The sequence below is a fragment of the Rhinoraja longicauda genome, chromosome 14 (genome assembly GCF_053455715.1).
Source record: "Rhinoraja longicauda isolate Sanriku21f chromosome 14, sRhiLon1.1, whole genome shotgun sequence".
Taxonomy (NCBI): Eukaryota; Metazoa; Chordata; class Chondrichthyes; order Rajiformes; family Arhynchobatidae; genus Rhinoraja; species Rhinoraja longicauda.
In genome coordinates this window covers 15,243,841-15,263,762 of record NC_135966.1, presented here as the reverse complement: position 1 = coordinate 15,263,762, position 19,922 = coordinate 15,243,841, and the positions used below count along the sequence as shown (strand labels likewise).

General features: G+C 39.2%; 1 protein-coding gene across 2 annotated transcripts; it reads left to right on the top strand.

Moving 5' to 3' along the window:
- Positions 1–5,238: 5,238 nt before the first annotated feature.
- puraa (purine-rich element binding protein Aa) lies at positions 5,239–18,179 on the top strand. 2 transcript variants are annotated; one of them, XM_078411497.1, is made up of 2 exons: positions 5,239–5,364; positions 13,874–18,179. In XM_078411497.1, the coding sequence occupies exon 2, from the start codon at positions 13,921–13,923 to the stop codon at positions 14,719–14,721; it is 801 nt and encodes a 266-aa protein (XP_078267623.1). In that variant the 5' UTR covers positions 5,239–5,364; positions 13,874–13,920; the 3' UTR covers positions 14,722–18,179. The 2 variants fall into 2 exon arrangements, with proteins under 2 accessions (XP_078267623.1, XP_078267622.1); XM_078411496.1 differs by having other exon boundaries at positions 5,257–5,410.
- The last annotated feature ends 1,743 nt before the right edge of the window (positions 18,180–19,922 follow it).

Here is a 19,922-nt window from a genome sequence, read left to right as displayed (position 1 = left end):
GCCAGCTTTACTAGCTGTCCAGTTTTTAGAGTCTGTTAGTGCCTATAAACGGTACAAATCCATGACTCTTAAAGGAGCCTTAAATATGTTCTTTTCATCTCAATTTCCAATTAATTATTGTGATTTTTCTGGCTCATAATTTGATGTGGCAAATGATCTACTGGTATCTCTGACAGGAATGCTTGTTTTAAAATGTTTACATTTTTGCCTTATTTGCACTGCAACTTGCTGCAAATGCGAGCTGATAACTCCGCAGTGAAGGAGAAAAGTATCTGGGTTCTGAGTAAACAGGCTGAGAAGTTGCAATATATAGGCATCAGTCTTATTTATAGACATAAACAGAAATGTGCAAATTAGAATGGGTGAATTTGGTGTTAAATTAGGTACAGAAAGAGAAATAAAGAGAGAAATAATGTTTTAATAGATGAATGGAGGTAGAAAGTAAAAAATGCTTAAATTTGAACAATGTGCAATGCCACCAGTTTGATCAAATACTGAAAGTTGCTGTAGGTCCTACTTAAAAACGGTGAAATTTAGTTTCACAATCTCAAAACATCCCAATTAATTAACTAATGAAGCTTTTACTTGAAGATAAGTGTTAGAAAATAGACAGAGTAGCAATCAAGTTGCAACAAGCAAGTTCCAGATAATAGGATTAATGACTTATATGACAGATGTTGATTGAAGGAGCAATATCTGCAGACAGAACTGTATGTCCATCTGAGAGTACAGTTTATTTTTCAATATCTCATCTGAAACACGATGTTCCTTTCCTGCTGTTCGTATATGTCAGCCTACACTTTGCACTTAGATTTCTTCACTAAGGATTTATACAGCGCCCTCCATAATGTTTGGGACAAAGACCCATCATTTATTTGTTTGCCTCTGTGCACCACAATTCGAGATTTGTAATAGAAAAAATCACATGGGGTTAAAGTGCACATTGTCAGTGGGCAGCCGACGTGTCGACGCCCAACCACCAACCCCCAGACACAGAGGCACAGAGGCCCCAGCACTGAGACAGGCAGAGACGGGCAGCGGCACAGAGGTGAGAGACCGGGGGTAGACTGTGGGGTGGTGGAGCACTGTTAATTGGCGCTTTGACAAGGTGTGGGTTGGGGCTGGTTTGGGGCAGAAACTGGTATGAGGATCAGTGTCACTGGGTGTGAGGGTCAGTGTTGCCAGGTGTGTGTGTGGGGGGTAGGGTCAGTGTTGCCGGGTGTGTGAGGGGGTGAGGGTCAGTGTTGCCGGGTGTGTGTAGGGGGTGAGGGTCAGTGTTGCCGGGTGTGTGAGGGGGTGAGGGTCAGTGTTGCCGGGTGTGTGAGGGGGTGAGGGTCAGTGTTGCCAGGTGTGTGAGGGGGTGAGGGTCAGTGTTGCCGGGTGTGTGAGGGGGTGAGGGTCAGTGTTGTCGGGTGTGTGTTGGGGGGTGAGGGTCAGTGTTGCCGGGTGTGAGGGGGTTGCGGGGGGGGGGTGGGGGTTAGTGTTGCCGGGGGTGAGGGTCTGTCGTCGGGTTGCCGGGTGAGATGAGGTGGGTCATGTGGCCGCTGGCTGGGTGAGGTCATGTGGGACGCGGGGCGGTGACGTCATCTTGTCCTGTATTTGGGAGTGAGGAAGTTGGCAACCCTTGCTACAGGTCCCACACTTGCTTAATCCGGTCCTGTGTAGAAATTACAGCAGTGTTTATACGTAGTCCCCCCATTTCAGTGCACCATAATGTTTGGGACACAGCAATGTCATGTAAATGAAAGTAGTCATGTTTAATGTTTTGTTGCACATCCTTTGCATGCAATGACTGCTTGAAGTCTGCAATTCATTGACATCACCATTTGCTGGGTGCCTTCTCTGGTGATGCTCTGGCAGGCTGGTATTGCAGCCATCTTTAACTTATGCTTGTTTTAGAAAACATAGAAAATAGGTGCAGGAGTAGGCCATTCGGCCCTTCGAGGGGGGCTAGTCCCCTTCAGTTTTCTCTTCAGCATATAAAAGGCATGCTCAATTGGGTTCAGATTGAGTGATTTGACTTGGCCACTCAAGAATTTACCATTTTTTAGCTTTGAAAAACTCCTTTGCTGCTTTAGTATGTTTGGGATCATTGTCTTGCTGTAGAATGAACTGCCGGCCAATGAGTTTTGAGGCATTTGTTTGAACTTGAACAGATAGGATGTGTCTATAAACTTCAGAATTCATTATGCTACTACCATCAGCAGTTGTATCATTAATGAAGTGAGCCAGTACCTTCAGCAGCCATACATGCCCAGGCCATAACACCCCCACCACCGTGTTTCACAGATGAGGTGGTATGCTTTGGATCTTGGGCAGTTCCTTCTCTCCTCGATTCTTTGCTCTTGCCATCACTCTGATATAGGTTAATCTTTGTCTCATCGGTTCACAAAACTTTTTTCCAGAACTGTGGTTCCACTTTTAAGTACTTCTTGGCAAACTGTAATCTGGCCATCCTATTTTTGCGGTTAACCAGTGGTTTGCATCTTGCAGTGTAGCCTCTGTATTTCTGTTCATGAAATCTTCTGCGGACAGTTGTCATTGACAAATCCACACCTGACTCCTGAAGTGTGTTTCTGATCTGTCAGACAGGTGTTTGGGGATTCTTCTTTATTATAGAGAGAATTGTTCTGTCATCAGACGTGGAGGTTTTCCTTGGCCTGCCAATCCCTTTGCGATTAGTAAGCTCACCAGTGCTCTCTCCTTAATGGTGTTCCAAACAGTTGATTTTGGTAAGCCTAATGTTTGGCTGATATCCCTAACAGTTTTATTGTTGTTTCTCAGTCTCATAATGGCTTCTTTGACTTTCGTTGGCACAACTTTGGTCCCCATATTGATAAACAGCAATAAAAGTTTTCAAAGGTGATGGAAAGACTGGAGGAAAGACTAGGTGCAGAGAGCTCTCTTATACCTGCATTAAGGAGGCAATTAAACACACCTGAGCAATTACAAAGACCTGTGAAGCCATGTGTCCCAAACATTATGGTGCCCTGAAATGGGGAGACCATATAAACATTGCTGTAATTTCTACACGGTGAAACCAAAATGTATAAAAATGGCCTTTAATAAAATCTGACAATGTGCACTTTAACCACATGATTTTTTTTTTCTCTATTATAAATCTCAAATTGTGAAGTATAGAGGCAAATAAATAAATGATGGGTCTTTGTCCCAAAGATTACGGAGGGCACTGTACATCACAAACTTCTTACTCACAGGCAAGAGTTTTACCAAAGACTATCTTATTTTGTATTCATGCTTAACAACCTAAAGCTTCCTAAGCAGGCATGATGATGAAGTTTTTAATCCAATGTGGAGAGTTATTTTGTTAATTCAAGGACGATAGTATCCTGCAGTGATGGTAAATATATATCAAACATATCTATGACTTTATCCCCTCTAATCTTGACTGTCTATTTGATTCCAAATTTGACTGTCTATTTTCTCTTACTTGGACACAATACCTCCCGTTAATAAACTTAAATTCATCCAACAAACCAAAGTGGAAGTCAGATCCACCCATCAACTTGATTCTTGCATATCAATAGATCTTTAAGGATACCCGTAACTTAAACCTGAAGTTCTCATTGCTATACTTGCTAGTTGGTGTGCTCCTACTTCTGCCTCCTTGATCAGTACAATTCCGTGTTCATTAATGAAAGCACTGCATTACAATGAGTTGGTCCTCTCTTACATCCTCTCCCTTTAACCCATCAATGGGAGTAAAACTTCAGCTAGCGTTATGTCGCTCCTTAGTTTCCTATTTATTGCTACACGTCCTTAAATCTCCACCATTTTACATCTCCTGGTGATTCACTTCCCACATGTTCTGTATGCTTTACCCTGCAAGTGTTCTGTACTTCATGAATATTCTGAAGCCTAATAAGCTATATACATTTCAATTTACTGGAATTTAGCAGCTTTCACTGATCACTTGCAAAAAACAAACTGCTGGAGAAACTATGGATCAAGTCATATGTGTGGGGAGAGAGGAATGTTGAGACGCTGCATCACTCCAGACTCCGGCATCTGCAGTCCCTTATGTCTCCATCTTCACCAATCACTTTGTAGTTTCATTTGTGGACAATGTCTCTTTCAGGCTTCTTATTATAATTACCATACAACCACCAGAGGTAAAAATGATGATTCTTATGCTCATCTTTATGTGGAAGCTACATCTTGTATTTCTCTCCAACTGATTGAAGTCTAGCTTGCCTATTCTTCACAAACCATTATTATTCCATCTCTATGATGCAATTATTTATTCAAATGTTTTGTGCAATTTACCAGTCTACCAATATAAATTTACTAACTCCATTTATCCTTATCCTTTTTCCTGTTCCCTCCACCTTTCAGGTCCAGCAGGAACTACTCTACATAAAAACACCTACCAAGTCAATTAAGGATCCACTTAGAACACGCATGGAATGAGCTGCCAATTGTGGCAGGTACTATTGCAACGTTAGAAACATTTAGACAGGAACGTGGATAGGATAGGTTTGAAGGGATATGGGGCAAACGCAGGCAGGTGGGACTAGTATAGATGGACATGTTGGTCGGCAGGGGAAAATTGGGCCGAATGGCCTGTTTCCATTCTGTGTGACGCTTTTGGTTTCCTTGTGATTAAAAGTTAACATTTGAAATCTTCCGATTTCGTATCCGCTCTCTCCCAAATGATCCATATCGTTGGATGCAACTGCATTTTTAAGTGCTGGCACTAGAACACATCATTAAAATGTTGCTTGTGAAACTTCATGAAATGGCGGGGGAGTAATTTTGCACAATGTAGCAGTGGAATGCGTATGTGAAAAGGGATAAATTATCTGCAAAAACTATGAATGCGTTAACATCAGATGTCAACTGCTTTTCTACCACGACCTACTATACTACAACTAACTGCAAAGCATCTTGTGACAATTCCGATTTTAACCATTTCATTTTGACAACGGCATATTCGCAGATTTTAATATCGGCCTACACAATATCCTTGAGCCTTTTCACACTTCGGACCCCAAAACCAGCAGAAACATCACCCAATCTCTCAAAAACAGTGTAGGATGAAAAACGCTGAACTGGGTGTTTAACAACACCCCTCTCCGTGTACGTTGGCGTTGTCGAGATTTCTGCGAGAAGAAACACTGTAGCCGTTTCCAACTATTATCCACTCTCTCCCCGCTTGCTGCTGGAAGTTCCGGCGGCATACAAGTACGTTGCCCTGACGTACTGGAGATCCTGGTGGACGCAGGAGAACGTGATATCGTGAGACGAGTCGCTTTCTCTTTCCCTCACCATCGATTGTGCCACTCTGATCAGGCCTTCCGAATAAAACTGCACTTCACTGTTCGGCCATCTCAATTTTGGCAGGTAATCACACCTATATTTGCAAAGTCTGCGAGTGAAAAGCTTCGAGGTAAGGTCGCAGCCCTCCTGTTTATTATTTCCCTGATTTGTTTTGCCATGTCAAGCGAGCACTGCACATTTTCTTCATTTTTAAAGCCCTCGGTGTTGTCAATAATATTGCTAGCTCAGTTTTGGGTTGCGAAAGTCCCATCCTATTGGTGGAAGGAGCTTTGCTTTAATAAAAACGCCTGCAAATGTTTTGGTGTTAATAGATTGTGCTCAGATGAGCAGACCAACACTTTATAAACAAATATCACACTGAAATTAGAAGATATGATTTTCATCTACTTGAAAGGAATTGGTTCAACTTAAAAGCAAATTCCTTCAACAATTTAATTGCAGATTTTGCTAAAGTATGTTTTATAAAATATCCAGATAGCATATTGCAGAAAGGTTAGCTATTTATATTTTAAGCCTTGGTCGTGTTTCTCTTATGTTATCAATTCTGCCCTTTAGTTGCAAAATCGCTTGCCTTCTTGCCTCCAAGAATTCAACTGCAATTTATAATATATATAATATAATATATTATAATAAATTTTATTTGTCATATGTAGGTTGGCACAGGGTCAACGGTACAATGAAATGAATTTGACAAGACAACGGGTCACCTCAGCAGTAATATTCCATGGATAAATAAGATTTTAAAAATGACATTAGTACGGTAAAAAGACAATATTAAAAAGTTAAAAAGACAATATTAAAAAATAATCAACATACATGATTTGTAATGTGTTTATGAGTTCAGAAGCCTGATGGCCTGATGGTAGAAACTGTTCTTAAGTCTGGTGATATACTCAGTCATACTCTTGTATCGTCTGCCTGACGGTAACAAGGAGAACAGCCTGCGTGTCGGGTGGCTGTGGTCCTTGATGATGCTGCGTGCCTTCCGCAGGCACCGTCGGTAGAAAATGTCCTGATGGCCGGGAGACAGTTGTCAGTGATGTGCTGTGCCGTTTTCACCACTTTCTGTTGTAATTTGTGGCTGTGGGCGGAACAGTTCCTGTACCAGACTGTAATGCAGCCCGTCAGCAGGCTCTCGATGGTGCATCTGTAGAAGTTTGTGAGGCTGCTGGCGTTCATGCCAAACTTCCTCAGTCTTCTCAGGAAAAATAGCCGCTGGTGGGCATTCTTTGTTATTGTGTCCGTGTGCAGTGTCCAGGAAAGGTCCTCAGTGATGTGCACACCGAGGAACTTAAAGCTGCTGACCCTTTCAACCTCAGCATCACCGATGTGGATGGGGAGGTGTCCACTCCCCCGCTGTCTCCTGTAGTCCACGATCATCTCTTTAGTTTTGCTGACATTGAGGGCGAGGTTATTTTCCTGGCACCAGCTGTTTAGTGCCTTTACCTCTCTGTAGGCCGTCTCATTGTTGTCTGTAATGAGGCCCAAGATGGTCGTGTCGTCAGCAAACTTTAGGATGCTGTTTGAGCTGTGCTTAGCAGTACAGTCGTGCGTGAACAGGGAGTACAGGAGAGGACTGGTATCTATAAAAATGCCCTACTTTGTTAATAATGTACATTATGAATAACCTATATTACATTCCATATTAATTCAATGTTTGTATTAAGAGCCCTGCAGAGACAATAATTAATCGTTTTTACACCTGAAGTTGATACCTAACAATTTACAAAAATCTTCAGAAATACTTATAATTTATTAACACTGATTTATTAGTATTGGTTGGAAGCAGTCTGAGAAAAATGAAGTGAAATATTGGGATACATTTGGAATACAAAAGCACACTAACCACACTACTCGCGTTGCTTTAAGATTAAGAAGATAGATGACAACACATCATGATGTCCCATAAAATCAGTTTGAATGGTATTTCTTGTGAACAAATATAAAATGGTGAGGCCTACAAAATTCTTTTCGTTGACGCTCCCTGTTTGCGACTGGTATAAGTCACAATTCCAGGCACTACTTTGTACGTTTAATCTACAATATATAATGTTGTCTAATTCTTCTGTACGTTGTTGCAAGGGTCCACAATCGATCTGTATGCACATTTCTCATGCGACATTAAGATATCAATCTTAAGTACCAACTAAAAACAGATTCCCAGGGTGAAGAATGTGTTTAATGGGTCTTAGGATATCAAGGCTGAATAAAATACTTAAAAGGATTCTAATACATGCTATCTGAGGATGGGGCAGTGAGTGGTAGTCTTGATATACAGATCGGTTAAGAGCAACTGCATATAAAACGTTCAATATAGAAATATTACATCAAGAAGATGAAGAATAATCTAGAGGCTGAAAGGAAGGCAAATTGTTTTCCTTCAATTATCTTCAATATGGTCAAGCAATAAAGAACATTTATTCTTAACAATCGTCTGCAAATGATCGGCAGTGAAAAATATCATAACCTTTAAATTGAGCATTGATTAGATTATGTGGAAACATAGAAACATAGAAAATAGGTGCAGGAGTAGGCCATTCGGCCCTTCGAGCCTGCACCGCCATTCAATATGATCATGGCTGATCATCCAACTCAGTATCCCGTACCTGCCTTCTCTCCATACCCCCTGATCCCTTTAGCCACAAGGGCCACATCTAACTCCCTCTTAAATATCGCCAATGAACTGGCCTCAACTACCTTCTGTGGCAGAGAATTCCACAGATTCACCACTCTCTGTGTGAAAAAAAACGTTCTCATCTCGGTCCTAAAAGACTTCCCCCTTATCCATAAACTGTGACCCCTTGTTCTGGACTTCCCCAACATCGGGAACAATCTTCCTGCATCTAGCCTGTCCAACCCCTTAAGAATTTTGTAAGTTTCTATAAGATCCCCCCTCAATCTTCTAAATTCCAGCGAGTACAAGCCGAGTCTATCCAGTCTTTCTTCATATGAAAGTCCTGCCATCCCAGGAATCAATCTGGTGAACCTTCTCTGTACTCCCTCTATGGCAAGAATGTTTTTCCTCAGATTAGGAGACCAAAACTGTACGCAATACTCCAGGTGTGGTCTCACCAATGCCCTGTACAACTGCAGCAGAACCTCCCTGCTCCTATACTCAAATCCCCTCGCTATGAATGCCAACATACCATTCGCTTTCTTCACTGCCTGCTGCACCTGCATGCCTACTTTCAATGACTGGTGTACCACGACACCCAGGTCTCGTTGCATCTCCCCTTCTCCTAATCGGCCACCATTCAGGTAATAGTCTGCTTTCCTGTTCTTGCCACCAAAGTGGATAACCTCATATTTATCCACAATGTACTGCATCTGCCATGCCTTTGCCCACTCACCTAATCTATCCAAGTCACGTTGCAGCCTCCTAGTATCCTCCTCACAGCTAACACTGCCCCCCAGCTTCGTGTCATTCGCAAACTTGGAGATGTTGCATTCAATTCCCTCGTCCAAATCATTAATATATATTGTAAATAGCTGGGGTCCCAGCACTGAGCCTTGCGGTACCCCACTAGTCACTGCCTGCCATTCTGAAAAGGCCCCGTTTATTCCTACTCTTTGCTTCCTGTCTGCCAGCCAGTTCTCTATCCACATCAATACTGAACCCACAATACCGTGTGCTTTAAGTTTGCATACTAATCTCTTAGGTGGGACCTTGTCGAAAGCCTTCTGGAAGTCCAAATATAATACATCCACTGGTTCTCCCTTATCCACTCTACTAGTTACATCCTCGAAAAATTCTATAAGATTCGTCAGACATGATTTACCTTTCATAAATCCATGCTGACTTTGTCCAATGATTTCACCACTTTCCAAATGTGCTGCTATCCCATCTTTAATAACTGACTCTAGCATTTTCCCCACTACCGATGTTAGACTAACTGGTCTGTAATTCCCCGTTTTCTCTCTCCCTCCCTTTTTGAAAAGTGGGGTTACATTAGCTACCCTCCAATCCTCAGGAACTACTCCAGAATCCAAAGAGTTTTGAAAAATTATCACTAATGCATCCACTATTTCTGGGGCTACCTCCTTAAGCACTCTGGGATGCAGCCTATCTGGCCCTGGGGATTTATCGGCCTTTAATCCATTCAATTTACCTAACACCACTTCCCGACTAACCTGGATTTCACTCGGTTCCTCCATCTCATTTGACCCCCGGTCCCCTGCTATTTCCGGCAGATTATTTATGTCTTCCTTAGTGAAGACAGAACCAAAGTAGTTATTCAATTGGTCTGCCATGTCCTTGTTCCCCATGATCAATTCACCTGTTTCTGACTGCAAGGGACCTACATTTGTTTTAACTAATCTTTTTCTCTTCACATATCTATAAAAGCTTTTGCAGTCAGTTTTTATGTTCCCTGCCAGTTTTCTTTCATAATCTATTTTCCCTTTCCTAATTAAGCCCTTTGTCCTCCTCTGCTGGACTCTGAATTTCTCCCAGTCATCTGGTAGGCTGATTTTCCTTGCTAATTTGTACGCTTCATCTTTTGTTTTGATACTATCCCTAATCTCCCTTGTTAGCCACGGATGCACTACCTTCCCTGATTTATTCATTTGCCAAACTGGGATGAACAATTGTTGTAGTTCATCCATGCGGTCTTTAAATGCCTTCCATTGCATATCCACCGTCAACAAAGAAATTTGTGTGCTGGCTTACAAAAAAAAGATACAAAGTGCTGGAGTGACACAGATGGTAAGGCAGTATTCCTAGAGAACATGGATATGTGACACTTTGGGTCGAGACCCTTATTCAGACTCAGAAGACCAGCTAAGTTACTCCAGCATTTGGTGTTTATTTTGATTCATTAAATTGTGCGTTTGTGGAATTTTGTATTTGGTTGCTGGACCAACAGAGTACCAATGTCTCACAAAGTCAGACGGCACAATGTAATAAATAATGCAAGCATCATTCTGAAGATTCTGAAGGTCTGAAGAAGGGTCTCGATCTGAAACATCGCCTATTACCTTTCTCCAGAGATGACCCGCTGAGTTACTCCAGCTTTTTGTGTCTGTCATCATTTTACAATGTTGGATAGTCAAATTGGAAAGTCAATATCTTTGCACATGTAATTAATGTCGGACTCACCATAAGATAAACCCCCAGATAAAAAGAGGGACAAATTATCTTAAACCAGTGGGAAAGCGTTTTATTCTTAATCTTTTCAGCCCTCATATCCAGCTACTTTGCAAAAAAAAACTTACATTTCCACAAATGACGACTTTCTCTTAGCTTAATTAATGGTTTAAAAAACTGAACTAAAGGTTCACTCTTTGCTGAAACCTACATGTCTTGACATGGTCAAATTTATAGAATAAAGCAACTTGGCGATTTTGCTTTGGAAGCACTGCTATGGGGACCACAAAAAGACACAGTGCCAGAGTAACTCAAGCGGGTCCGCCAGCATCCCTAGAGAACATGGATAGCTGGAGTAACTCAATGGGTCTCATCTATCTGCAGAAGGGTCTCGACTCGAAACTTCACCTATCCGTGATCTCCAGGGATGCTGCTTGACCTGCTGAGTTATCCCAGCACTTTTCATCCTTTTCTGCAATTCTTTATTTCTACATGGATAGGAGACGTTTCGGTCTGGATTCCTCTTTAGACTTTGTCTTTCTTTGTAAACCAACATCTGCAGTTCCTTGTTTCTACTGTGGAGAGTAACATTTTTCAAGTGCTTATCCCTAATTTCAAGTCAACGTTAGTCCAGCATTTTAAACATTATATATTACTGGCACAATTAAAGCATGTTTCATTTGGAATCTTTTTGGTAGGATATGTTATTTAATGCATCTTTTACATGTTACATAAATCTCCACTTACAGAAATTATGATCAATGCCAAAGACTCTGGAATTCTGATAATGCGCTGCTTATTGCAATCATTTGACATCTGTCTATTAACTGATAATTTCAGATTAAAAGTAGCAAATTAAATCGTTTTTATATGTATGAAATCATTTTAGAGGATGACATGTTATCATTCGAAATAAAAATTAGCAGTCAAATGAAAAAATAAATGGAGATGGGATCAATCGTGACGACTTAAGTTACTTAACTACAAATAATATATAAAGTGAAATAAATTTGTTATAAAAAGTTTAGTTGAAACTCTTGCATTGCAATTACATCTAAATTTGAATAATTTCATTTCCTGTGAATTTAAATTCATTTGTTTAAATAATTTTAAATGACCAATGGAGTTCAACGCGAGTATTTTAAACTGTTTCCAATTTCAAAAATGAGCAACAAAGTTCAACACGAGTATTTTTATTTTTTTTTCAATTTCACACGATGTGAATTTTGTGGGGGAAAATGAAAACGTAATCTATAGTGTAGATACCGAACTTTCTGGCAAAGCCTAAATACCGTTTGTTTCTTATAAATCGGTAATGTTTGGATCTTTAGAAGCTCTTTTCTCCCCCCCCCCCCCCCCCCAAAAAAAAAACAGGGATCCATGTATTTCGCAACACGGCATATTTTTCATCTAACCAATTTTCGACCAACACAAATATAACAATTCTAACTCGAGTTTTACAATCTAAAAAGAGATGAACAAGATCGTTCTATCGCATCAAGCCTGCTCGAAACTTAACTCCAGAAAGGGAACAGATTATGAATGTAATGACAATATAATCAATGTTCTTTAGTATTCTTTTCAAAAGAGATATGTATAATTTCACTTTCATCCTCGAAAACAGAACTCATTGCTTAATGTTGTTAGAATTTGAGTCTTTTGTTGAATTTGTGATGACATTCACACAGGTTTTAATTTCTTTACGGCCGAATCACTTTACAAATAATGATAATCTTATTTATTGACCTTCTTGCGTGAAATTTTATAATGCATCGAATTTTATTTGCGTTTTAAACTTTAAGGTTCCGTTGTGCGAGCATTTGATAAAACGCAAATGACATACGATATTTAATCACACGCACATCAGGAGTTGCTTCGATTTCGTCGGGCGTGTTTGAAGGTTTACGGTGAATGTTAGACTTGTTATTGATCAGTCACGTTTAAAATTGATCAGTTTTGATTGAGGAATATATCCATACTAAATTAAAAAAATAAATTAAAGTATATTATAATCGCCATATTCTATCGTTACATTTAATTTTAACGAATAGGACGCAAACATTACTAAACGAAATAAAGACAGAATGTAAATTTTTGTAATAATTTTGGTAACACGTCGATCGCTTTCATTTGGATTTAGTCTTGATGATAATTTTCAGTAAAAACTGATGATAGAAAAAAGCAGATGAAATGTGTAAGAAGGAACTGCAGATGCGGGCTTAAACCGAAGATAAACACAAAAAGCCGGAGTAACTCAGCGGGACAGGCAGCATCTCTGGAGAGAAGGTCGTCGGAGAGAGGAGGAGAACTTCTTCAAGTAGACCTACCTTAGATCGGAAGAAGGGTCTCGTCCCGAAACGTCACCCATTCCTTCTCTCCAGAGATGCTGCCTGTCCCGCTGAGTTACTCCAGCTTTATGTGTCTGTCTTCGATAGAAAAAAAGCAAATGCGCAAGCTGCTCTGAATATATGTTTGTCAATATCCATGAAAACTAACATTCTGACCTGAAATGTTAACTCTGCACAGATCCGGCCAGACGTATTAATCCCCTACATTTTCTGTGTTAATTTTAATTATTTTCAACCCTCGGTTTGGAGAAAAACTAATGACAGGTGTAGTCTTTCGTTGACTGTAACGTGATTTCACGTTTTTTTTAAAAAGCGTAAACTACCTTTTTGAACACAGATTAGAAATATTTTAAATGCAGTGTTTAAGTAACATTGTAATTTGGCGGTCTATCCATATTGCCCATTCAAACAATCAAATTAATAGTTAGAAAACATAAAAAGCGGGTATAAATTATTCCAGTTCCGACCTTTTTTGGTTGTTTTCCAGGTTATGATATATACCATTGTTTGATTTGAGATAATCCATCGTATTTCATAAACAAAATGCCATACGATTAAAAGAGTAACTGAATCGGAACGAGTTCCACGACCTAAATTCCCTTTATTTTATTATTATATGTATGCAATAGGTTTACAGATTCATTGGGGAATGCAGCCATTTTGGTTATCAACTACTGTTATTTATCCGTATCACGATAACGGAGTTACATTGCGCTTGGCATTCTTTTTGCGTTTCGACATTTGCCGAGTTTAAAAATGTCACTCGGCAAAAAAAAAACGACTTAATTATCAGGTGATGAATACCTGTTACAAAATTAGCATCTCATGAAATGGTTGAGGGAGGCTTTTTATATCACTGAACCAGTACCTATGATGGTGAAATCTGCTGAGTATAAATCCCGGTGGTAATGAGACGGGGAGGAGAGCGGTTGGCACCACTTTGCCCATATTGTTGGCGCTCGACGTCTCACTTGGTCGAGGGGAGACATCAGCTGCTTTCTGCGATACTTGAGCAGTTGGAGACAGACCGCGAGGTCGGCCGCTTGTAAAGCGGCTGGCGATTGGCGGACGGCGCGCCGCTCCGGGAGCCCGGCCCAATGAGAGAGCCTCTAACGGAATGTCTCTTGCTTTGCTGCAGTCTCGCGAGATCGCCGGCTGCTGGGAGTTTGGAAGAAGGCTACCATCATGGCGGACAGAGACAGTGGAAGCGAGCAAGGGGCGGCCAGCTCTAGCTTGCAACAGCTGCAGCAGGAGACGCAGGAACTGGCTTCCAAGAGGGTGGACATTCAGAATAAGCGCTTCTACCTAGACGTGAAACAGAATGTGAAAGGCCGTTTCCTGAAGATAGCGGAGGTGGGAGCGGGCGGCAATAAAAGTCGTCTAACTCTCTCCATGTCTGTTGCTGTGGAGTTCCGCGACTACCTGGGCGATTTCATCGAACATTACGCACAGCTCGGCCCAAGCAACCCGGACATGCAGACGGACGAGCCCAGGCGAGCTCTGAAAAGTGAATTCTTGGTGCGGGAAAACCGCAAATATTACATGGATTTAAAAGAGAACCAACGGGGCCGGTTCCTACGGATTCGCCAGACCGTGAACCGGGGACATGGCCTTGGCTCGCAGGGTCAAACTATCGCCCTCCCCGCTCAGGGGCTGATTGAATTCCGCGATGCACTCGCTAAACTAATCGACGATTATGGCATCGAAGAGGAACCCACTGAGCTGCCCGAAGGGACATCGCTCACCGTGGACAACAAGCGCTTTTTCTTTGACGTTGGGTCAAACAAGTATGGCGTTTTTATGAGAGTAAGTGAGGTGAAACCATCATACCGCAATTCTATCACGATACCCTATAAAGTGTGGGCCAAGTTTGGAAATACTTTCAGTAAATACGCAGAGGAAATGAAGAAAATACAGGAGAAACAGCGGGAGAAAAGGTCTGAACAGCAAGAGGAAGCTCCCGGAGATGATGTGGAGGAAGACTGATATAACTGTAATTAAAAACTCTTCCTGTAAAACTGTAACTGTTTAACTCCGAGGGAGCACCACCCACCAAACCTCCACAACTGACAGTTCGACTTGTCACCCATCGCTGGATGTTCGTCCACTTATCAACCGTGTAAACCGTAAGCAGCTGCTAAGTAATAACATTATGAACTGTGTTTCCTACTTGATAAAAAAAAACTGAGTGTTTATTTCCCTGATTAACCAAGACTTTTGTACACGTTCAAGCTATTAAAAGTGTTTGCAATCGTCAGATAATATGCTGAATTATAATGAAATAAGTCCTTTTCATGTGAGCTAACATTTGACTTAGCACAAAATGGGAGATATTTTAGAAGAACACGTAAATAATATTTTTAGTTTTCTCATTTTGTTACCAAATTTCAAACATTATACGGAGGTTATAGTATATTTGACACCCTATATACCTGTGATTAGAGATGTGTATATATGAGGGCTAGGCATGCTGTGTGTCTGAGCTTTGTTAAATGTAATGCAGAAGTCTGTAGAGTTAAAAAGGTACATGGGTTTATTCATGCAAGGTAAAACTATTAAGAAGTGCTCTCTTTTATACAATATGCATTGCATCTGGACCTTAAACATAAAACTGGTCAGTGGAACTTCTGTGAACATGAAGCAAATTATTAAAAAAGGCATTTAAATGAAAACTGCAAAGTTGTTTGATTTTTACAGACAAATGTTAACCTATGATTAACAAAGCAAACAGCACATTTTAAGTTAGGTTATGATGATTTTGCTCTTAACTGTGAATGTGAGTTTCTGGTATTTAATGTATTTAGATTAGTTGTCAAATTATATGCATTCTATCGGATGGTACATAATTAACAATTGATAGGGAACTTTTAATGTGAGTGCATTCATGTAGCAAGCTATTGCCTAAATTACTGTTGCCTGTAAAGAGAGGAAATTGCATTTATTTGCTTTGTAGGGGGAAGGGGTCAACTTAACGTTAAGTGGAAATCTGAGTGAGTGACATGTCAATTTATGGGGGCCAACTCTTCCAGATTACATTTCCTGTTTGGTTAATGTTGTATTTTAGAACATTCTAAAGGCACAGATTATTCTGCACTTTATAGCATCACAGTATTAACATATATAAATATAAATATATATATAATTTGGTTTGTTTTCTTTTTGCAGTACAACCTATCAAAATGTTTTACATGTCTTACTGATTGCTAGTGACTGTTGCATTCATGTGAATTATCTGTTGCTGGCAAGTTTGAAAGTATTACATACATTCTGAATCATTAATCACTGTAACGGTCATGTTTCATTCTTTCTGGGTTTTCCCCAGCTATTTTGTTTCTGTAGTTCTTCAGTCAGTTGTGACCTTGTCATTTGGGATTATGTGGAGATAAAATTCTTAGTTATATAGTTTAGACCTTTTGGCTTTTGTGTGGTTTGTTTCTAGACTTCTCCAACCATTGTGGTAAAAGTTTTTAGGACTCTGCTTTTCTGTTGTGAGTAAAGCAAGGGCTGCTTTGTTCTAAACGTGTAATCAATAATTCCTGGCTCAAGTCATTTAAATCTGAGCCACACCTTGCATAAAGGTTTAAAACCTTCCTGAATATTTGTACAGTAAAATATATACATAGGGTATTAAATATTGCCATTACGCACATTCAAATTTCATTGTTTAACTGGTTTAACCATTTATTGTAGATATTTCTTGATAGTTGTGAACCTAGATAGTTCTCATCTACCATTCAATGGTTCTGAGATTCACCACATGGCAATGTATCATCAAGTAATTTTTATTGTAACATTTGATGCATCATTTTTGTATTTTTTTATAATACTGAATTTAACAGACATTGCAAGTACTTGCCCAGCCGGTTGCCTTTTACTACTTGCAAAAACAATTAGGTGCTACTGTAATTTGAGATGTGTTATATTCATTCATGTAGCACAACATTACAGCAGCGCTTTTGTAACTAGTATGAAATTGGGCAATAAACATCACTAACCCTATCTGTTCAGTAGTTATACAAATATCAAAATTAAATGTCAGATATTTGCATAGGTTTTTTAAAATTTATTTATATTGCCTCGAGATATAAATGCATAATTGCTTGAACACGTGTTGATGAGGCATCCAATTTCATTAATGGGTTTCCATCCCCATCACTCCATTCCTAGGTCAATTGCAAACTAGTCATTCAGAATCTGATTTATCCATTCCTGCTGCCAAACGAGGCAAAGTAATCCAGTCCAGACAAATAGATTTCATACAGATGGAGCCTTAATTTGGAAACAGAATTGCAGCAGACAAGATCAGTAAATGCAATCAACATTCATGAAATTAAACCAAGATTATGAAGGAGGTTCATAACTAGTAGTATAAACTCATCCAAATCCAATTCTAAATAGCTTAAGCCCTTTTTAACAGTAATTTACAAACTACGTAATAACTATTATGGCAGCCCTTGTTTTAAGTTGTGAGCTGAAACCTGCCCCACCTCCATTCATATTGTTTGTGATTTTGAATTTGTGGGCTTGCCAGTTTGCTTCAAGTGCCAGCAGCTTTGCAGTGCAGCAGTTCAAAGACACATTGGCTTTAATCAGGCCAAAATGGTTGATACTAACTTGAATAGTATTTGCTGACAGCCACTCTGCCTTGTTTGAACACCACTATATTCTTAGTGGCAATAAACATCAAATATGTCTATTTTCATATAAGCAGGGATAACCAATATGGTTCCAAAATGTTCCACAAAATGGCTTTTCCCATAATTAAGTCTGAAAAGACTTTCGGAATAGGACCATCTGTTTGAAAACAACCTTATATTTTGCAGTGCATTTGACTTGCAGCCAAGCCGCTAGAGTTGGCCTCAATTGTACATAAAAGTTGAGTAAATCCTGCTGCATTAATAGCTGTCATTTTGCAAGATGCCACAGATTCAAAAGGTGTCGTGATGCAAATTCAGTAGATGAGTGATGTGCAATAACTGAGATTCTTAAATATTAATTTTGTACATTTTCTTTCACCCATTTTCCTTTGCAAGTCCTATTGATGTACATTCGTTAAAATTCTAAAGTTTGAACAGAATTCCCAACTTTAGCAACTTTTTTGAAGAAAAGCACTTATTATTCAAGAAAAATGCTTGTGCGTAAACAAAATGCATTTTTGGCAAGCAATCAAATTTGGAATTGATTTTCTGCTTTACATTATTTGAGTAGGAGCCAATTAAAAGAAAACCAAAAATAGTTTGTAGTAAGTTTCGTTGCTTAAGTTTCAAGTCTCAGTTTGTAAAACATGCTAAATGTCAAAATGTGATACCATTACCTTTCCGGTCTGTTTCAAAGTTTTACCTAAAATATTTGACTGATTTACTGCCATTTAATATCAATTAAGCATGGTGCTGATTTAATTTTTAATTGTCAGAAATGAAGTTAATTTTAGAAGTTTTAGAATTTTTTTGTTGTATTTTCACAATCCTAATAAATTCCTTTTGAGAATCTCTGGTGGAAGACTTTTTTGTTGGAATATACTATTGAAATGGATTGCAGGTGACTATTTGCCTAAATGTAATGCAGGGTTACAACAACATTGACATTTGCTGACCTTGCAAACGTATAAGCTTACCATTGCATAATGGCTTTCCTGGGAGTCTTTTTATAAAGTAGCATTGACAATATTCTTGGGTTAATATTTTATAAGAATTTCTTTGAATAGAACTTGTAGCTTTTATTTTAAAATTATTGTTGCCCTCTTTATAATTTATGAAGTATTAATGACTGATTCTGAAGAAGTGCAACAGCACTTCTTTGTTTGATAGAAGTGGTGTAAAAGCCCCGTGTAGAACAGCATTTGTCTTTAAACATCAGTTTACATGGAAAATAATTATTAATTTAATCTATCTGATAACTCACCCCTTCTTACAGATGTCATGCCTCATTTATACAAATTATGTGACCATTTTCCATGTCATTCATATATTTTAATTTCCTCATTTATCAACATTTAAAGATTTGTTTGAGTATCATCAATGATATTGTGTTTCATAAAAATGACAAATCCTGCCTAAAAGGCAATAGATCAAATAATTAAGTATTTGACGTATAGTTCGGACATCAAATTATTTGTTTCCATTTGAAGATGCAAACACATGCCATGATATACCATACACTGGAGTATTATTTGTGAACTGGGAAGATTAATATGAATTTATGACTTATGGGAGTTTAGGAAAATGTAAGATTTGAAGTATAGCTGATAAAAATATCAATTCAAACAGAAACATGCCATACATTCCATATTGTCTCACTCAAATACGAGAGGTCATTAAAAAAAATTCTTAGCACCCCACAAAATCTTGCAATTTACTTTAAGCCGAAATAAATTGAAGCCTACATTTAGTCTACATTTTGACAATATTTTAACTGAGTTTTGAGACCTTTAAAACCTAATTTTTGCATTGCCCCTTGTGACTGCTTGAGAGTTTGGTTACTAGAATAGCATACGTTTGTATCTAAATATGAGGATCCTTGTATTGCATCTAAAAGATTCAAAAATACAAAATGTGATACCATTGATACAGCAGCAGTTGTGATCTGATGACAACAAATGCGATATTTTCTGAAAGCTAGTTATTTTCAATCCTCAATGTTGCAGCTGGTAGGGCTGTTGCCTAACAGTGCCAGATACCTGGGTTTGACCCTGACATTGCTGCTGGCTGTGTGAAGTTTGCATGTTCTCCCTGTGACTGCAAGGGTTTCCTCCAGATGCACAGGTGTTTCCTCCCACATCCCAAATACGTGTGGGTTTGTAGGTTAATTGGCCTCTGTGACTTTCCTTAATGTGTCAGGAGTGGATACAATAGTGGGATGACATTGAACTAGTGTGAATGGTCGGCGTGGACCAAAGGGCATATTTCCATGCTGTATCTTTCAATCAATCAAATCTTGAGGGCATTAACCTCCTAATACAGCTACTTATTTAAGTGGGACAATATTATTTTAATAAATTTGAGATTTAAGCATACATCATAAGAAACCGGTTTCATACTCTCATGAGACTCGATCTGCAATTGAAAACCTCAAATTTGGACATCAAAATGGGTTTTTTCTGTTTATAATCTTATAACATTAATGTTCTACTGTTTCACTTACTTGCCCAGCTTAAATTGGACATTTTAGACATTGTGCATTGTGAACCT